Source organism: Opisthorchis viverrini (assembly GCF_000715545.1).
Source record: "Opisthorchis viverrini unplaced genomic scaffold opera_v5_337, whole genome shotgun sequence".
In the NCBI taxonomy this organism is placed as follows: domain Eukaryota; kingdom Metazoa; phylum Platyhelminthes; class Trematoda; order Opisthorchiida; family Opisthorchiidae; genus Opisthorchis; species Opisthorchis viverrini.
The window spans coordinates 298,093-304,035 of NW_008751995.1; the positions used below are offsets into that span (position 1 = coordinate 298,093).

The 5,943-nt window shown below is 43.7% G+C and overlaps 1 protein-coding gene across 1 annotated transcript in view; it reads right to left on the reverse strand.

The window, feature by feature from the left end:
* T265_10138 (hypothetical protein) overlaps nucleotides 1-5,156 on the reverse strand; it is a gene marked incomplete at both ends in the record, with an annotated part of 20,965 nt that extends 15,809 nt beyond the window's left edge. Inside the window, 4 exons of the mRNA XM_009176417.1 lie at nucleotides 133-549; nucleotides 1,675-1,834; nucleotides 4,892-4,989; nucleotides 5,036-5,156. Coding sequence (XP_009174681.1) covers nucleotides 133-549; nucleotides 1,675-1,834; nucleotides 4,892-4,989; nucleotides 5,036-5,096 — 736 coding nt within the window. The remainder of the gene's footprint in view (nucleotides 1-132; nucleotides 550-1,674; nucleotides 1,835-4,891; nucleotides 4,990-5,035) is intronic.
* Between the last annotated feature and the right edge of the window lie 787 nt (nucleotides 5,157-5,943).

Below are 5,943 nucleotides of genomic sequence, written 5' to 3' on the forward strand. Positions count from 1 at the left end.
CCGATCTTATATATCAGTATGGCATCCCCCTTGTCCTTACAACGACCTTAGATCAAAAGGTCTGTTAGCACGTTCCAGATCTCTTGGGTATTATACAAGTGAAAAAGGAAGAAACACGAAACCAAAGGATACTGAATGACTGATCGGTAATCTGCAGATTCCATAGATTGATTCGCAGATCATCGGCTGACAAAAAGGTTTCTTGATCGGAATTGACTGACAGGGAGTTGATCAAGTAGGCATGAGCATTGGCAAATATTCGTCTGGGGAACGCCTCCACTGTGGGTTCGATCTCCTCAAAGTGAGGTACCCTGAGATCATCGGGGCGGGCAAATCGGGTCGTTTGGGGACTGATTTGTGGTTCATCGAACGAAGCATCCATATGATTCTGCTCCTGAGTCAGATTGTAACCAGTTGCGCGTTTGTGACGTTCAGTGATTCGCCATAACTTGATGGTCTTGTCTTTCAGCAGCACAAAATACATAGCAAAAAGCATATCAGCAGTATACGGACAGTCAGTTTCTATGTGTTCATCGAATCGTATGCGGACTTGGAGATGCAACATAAATTAACCAGAAACAAACAAGATACAGTACGATCGATCGGGCTCCATTGATCAGACGAGAACCGGATGCAAACAACCTAGTTTCCATTCACACGAAACAGTTTCAGACTTTGGCCAGATTAAAGTCAGCTACACAAGCGTGTCTGAGGGTGGAAGCAACACCAGAGACACACGTATGAGCACGCATACACAACGACAAACTTATGACTACGTAATGTTTGCTAGCTCCCCGATTTCCGGAACGTTCGCCGAATACATGATTCCATTAGTTCGGACGAATTTTCCACCGCACAAACCACGGTGGAACGATATCCAGTCAGCACGCACAAAAACTCAGTGTTCCGTCTATGTAACGCCTCTTCATGTTTTGTGAGGGATACCCACGTATTGCCAAACTTTGTATCGTCTTAACAAGTTCGAAGTCGAAGTCAGTGTACCGTGGTGTGAACTAACCGTGCGTCACTACCGAGTACTGCGACTGGGAATCGCCATCAGTGAATTAATTTAACCATCCACCCAATTAGTCAGACTGAGGTGGAGAACGCGTTCGATGCAGACAATCGCGGACACGGAAAAGTTCTCAAGCTTAATGCTGGGTGATTTTTCTTTGAAATAGATCTACAATCGCTTCTGCGCTTTAAAATGTTAGTTTCAAATAGGTTCTAAAAAAATAGCATGCAGGCAGTAAAAATAGCTAGAACTAAGCCTGACCCATAATACTGGTACACGGTGAAAAACATTGGTAGTGGCCATCTATCTGCATCTGGTACATTTGACGAGTCTTAGCGGTGGCCAACGATACCGAACTTGGTACCATGCCCTTCTGCGATCAGCAAAGACTGCTTTGAAGGAAAAAACATGACGCATTTTGTGAATAAAAGCCTGAAATCACTCTTTTGCAGGATGGCGAGATATTGAGAAATGCAGCTCAGTTCAGCAACCGGTGACTGGATAAGAATATACACAGCATAGCCCAGTAGTAAGACTACAATTTCACAGCGTTACTACAGTTCAAGTCTTTCACTTAGGCTAAATAGCGAGTCGGTGTGCACATAATCCTCAGGTCAGAGCTATAAGCTGAACAATAAAACGGAAAAATATGGCAGTACCATTGGTGGATAGCAGATGACGGGCATGATTGGGTCGGGGAAGCCATCGGATTTTATTGATCTTTTCTTCAATTTCCAGGGACTTCAAGTAGTCGAATTCTGGTTCATGACTGACAAACGTGCAGTAGACGGTGTGACTGACACGAAAGGGACTTTCTTGCTACAAATCGAGAGAGAGGGGGGAAACGTCAGTCTGCGTTTGGTGTCGCACTTCAATCGAGAGAAGGGGGGAAACGTCAGTCTGCGTTTGGTGTCGCACTTCCGCTAACACAGTTAATCCAAGTGCATTAGGAAATCGGATACAAAAAGGGAGAACAAGGGTAGAAATAGTTCTGACAACTTGTAATTAATCCAAGTGGACCAATGCTTGATGTTTTCTTGTCAACGCCAAACCTCTCGGGGGGTACTAGGTGTAAGGTTATTCAACGGTTGAATTCGAACGTGGTCAGAAGAGTGGGTGGTGATATGAACAGCAAACTACTGACTTGAAAAGCTTGTTCATGCGAAGCGCACCACATTGCCAAGATGCCACCTTTACGAGGGGGCAAAATTTTTTATCAGCAGGGTAAAGTGCATCACAAAATCAACACTATCACACGACGCCAACCTGGAAACCGACTAACAGGCACTCACGCACAGTATTATTTATCAACTGATTTAGCAGCAAGCGATCGCGTGAAAGTTTTCACACTGATGACTACAAACCAGGCAACAAATAGCGAGTTCAAATCGACTCCCATACGAGCTCATTTTAATGTGTCTTGGTCTGAAAAGTTCGAAACGCCCTGATTCCTGTCGTTGTGTATCCCTGTGTATCCCCAGGCATTACTAACCACTAATACTGTTTCACAGTTAGCCAAGTCAAAACCCCGTGTGTTATCGTCAAAAGCCATACTTAAAACAACCGAACGCCGTCTCAAACATCGTTAGATTTCGAGGAAGCAGTAAAGTTGGTAAGGATAATTGGATAAAGACGACAGAAACAGAAGTGCCGTGCCGCAAACATTAATTGGTCGGATGTCAAAACAAAAGACCACGAAGCCCTGAAGAAGGAGGATAAAACGGTGAGATGAGGATATGAGAATACCTCATGCACTCCGCTGCATTCTCCACGGCATCCCACAATAAAGAATCATCACCGCTTACAGCTAGCTCAGCTCGGGCTGACCGCAGCCGTTGCTGGACGGAGATGGCGAACGACACGTGAAATGCTGGCGATTTCGAAAAGCTTCCAAATTTGATATGGAATGCCTTATGAAAACATCACGGGCCGCAGCTTTTACTGAGCAACTCAATTGAGCTTGGTCTAGACCTAAACAGATAGTCTGATGATCGATGGAACACTTAGACCAATTGCTTCATCACTCAAACACCCAGCTCACCATCTTTCGATAACGACTTCACCCACTTCGAAAAACAGGCCTATTCTCGGATTACTGCAGTACACATTTCCCAAGAAAGTCAAAAAATATTAGGCGAGAACTATTGTGATGTCAGTTCAAAGACATTCTCACCTGGCTTCTACTGAACCTTTGAATCTGGAAGGCATACACGCACTCGTCCTAGTCAAGGAAGGTTACATCCTGGTGCGGGCAGCATTCATTAAGTATCTATTTAGCGGCGAATAATGTAACATTGCCTCCTTTTCAAATAACTAAGGGCACCCTTTTTGTATACTTTCTTGCACCCTTAGATTCAGTAGAACGAGATGCGCTGTGCAGCGCAAAGCTGATCATTGGTGCGTCCCATGAGGTAATAGTAATCAACAACCAAAGTCCGATTCCGATTGTACGGCGAATCCATTCTGCGCACCAGAATTCGACAAGAACGTCCAGCTATTCCATAAATAACAGAAAAAGCTCTGGACTGGAGGTAACGAACGTCATGGATATTTGACCGACACCGATGATGCCCTTCTTGATGATAGTATTGACAACACTCGACCGTAACAATCTGTACGTCATAAACGGTTTGGAGACTGATACGGCCAAAACCAAATCATTGCGGTCAAACAGAAACATCACCAATGTTGGGAGACTCCGCCACGAAAACCAGTGAATTCTTGAAATGCACCAGAGCTCTCATTCTGCATAATGGTCAGCCGAGAAGCAAAGTCGACAACATGATTAACAATGCCATAAAAGCCGTGCTTCAACTACAGTATGATTCAGCGCACAGAATAAAAATCAGGCTGTGAACCAACACAACCCTTTGTGTACCTCCAACGGTAAAAACATTGAGTGGAATATGCTCTTCACAAGCCGGAAGACAAAGTCGAGAAGAGGGCCTTCTCCTTGGTCCCTTTCACATGGATGGCCGCTGTCGAGTCTGATGTTGATTGTTTCGGGATTCAGACAATCCATCTGTTGATTGCTGGAGGCAGGATTGGGGGGAATAATCGCAGACAGCAGGCTGATCCTAACACAGAGGCCAGTCGCAGAGAGGCGAGTATTTGTGGATAAGTCAAGAAATTTTTTAACGCAGACTTTTCGTCTGTGGCACAATTTTAGTGTTTGTATACTCCAGAGTTGATACGTGATCACCAAGACCGAGAAATTGATGGTACGATGCCACCAATGACTTTTCAGTGGTTCCTATATAGGTCTGAAAGGCCATATGATACCTCAATTTTCGTTATTCTTGCTTTGCGTTTCGATATTAAGGATCCTCGTGTCAACCTCCTGCTAATAGTTGAGGACAAACCTCAATCTGTATACAAAGGTATGCCACTATACCTGCCACCCTAATTAAGGGTCGATTTGACAAATAAATTTTCAGAAATTACAAAATCTGACGAATGTCCTAAGGAAAACAAGCAAAACTGTCCAAATTATTTTCCCTTCTCATAAAGTAAAGGTACAATACATCCATGAAAAAACTATGGTGAATTTTGGTGGTGATAATCACCTAACCACTTGCAGGAAACTCGAGAGCGTTGCAATCTGTAAGTAGCAGTGAGATAATAATAAATACTAAAGAAATAGTGATCGTTCAGCTGTAACACCCTTTCGGTGTAGGAAGCGCGAGGTCTGAGATACTGCCAGATTGCCCAGGCCTGAATAGGGAGAGCCGAGAGGCAGATGCTCGATTCAAGCCACGGACCTTCTTGTCGGTAAAATCGCACTTTAACCACTGACCCATCTCAGATGTTAACAGAAAGAACCATCAGGCAAGGAGAAAACTGATTGGACAGACAGAGATCAAGAGAGCGACTCACTTTTTGGTCTCTCTGAAAAATGACGATGCGACCACCCCGGTCTCCAGTTGCGAGGAACTCACCGGACTTGTCATACTCGACACAGGAGATAATATCGGCTAGCAGAATAAATGTCAGTAAGATTTAGCGAATTTATGCACACACCGTCACTTATTTCTTCGCATGTTCCCTTGATCTGGTTAAAATACCATCCGCCTTCTAACATTTGAGGAGCTGAAACGAGAATATCCAAACTGTGATCAAGCGGCCAAGCATTAAACGAACAGCTATAATTATGACAAACATTCGTGGTATGTTAACAATGGTTCGTACAGCCATTCTTCTTCAGAGAGAAAGGAGAAGGAATCGATAAAAATCGCATTATCGTGAGAAAAATTCTCATTAAAAGAGAATCGGTCATCATGACGATGAATAGGGTTGCCCTCTTAATTATTCAGTGATTTACGGCTTTCATATGCCACACCTGAATTGTTAGGTCTTTTCACATGACTTGTCAGGATGAACTTAAGTCAGACATTCGCAAATTTCATACGCAATGATTCCCCCTAAATTGTTTTGAGTTGTTTAACTAGTCAGCAGTAGCATCCTTGTTTGGTTCATTGTTGCTTTGATTAGACGCATAGTGGGTTTGTACTGGTGTACCTAGGGAGGAAAGTGGTATTTTCGGTCAGACGAAAAGGTTGAAGCACGGAAGCCAACAGAATGTCTGCAAAAGGATGAAACATGATAAAGACAGTGAGTAAAAACATAATTGTGATATCAAGTACCTATCTACTCGTGAAGATGAAGAGAAGTGAAAGGAGTTTGGTTGTGCCGGTAGAGTGAATGGCGACGGGTATGATCAATTGGAAGGGGCAACTGGTTTCCCAAAATAAAACGAGAGAGAATAGCACTGACACTCTATGGAGAACGCCAGTCGAGACCACGGCTACAAAGAAGAGAGGCTGTGTTTCGTCGATCTGCAAGTACCTGAGAATTGTTGATCTAAGAATTTAATAAGCTGGATGAAAAAACGCTTTTCCGTCCACGGATGATCACATCCCATGGAAAAA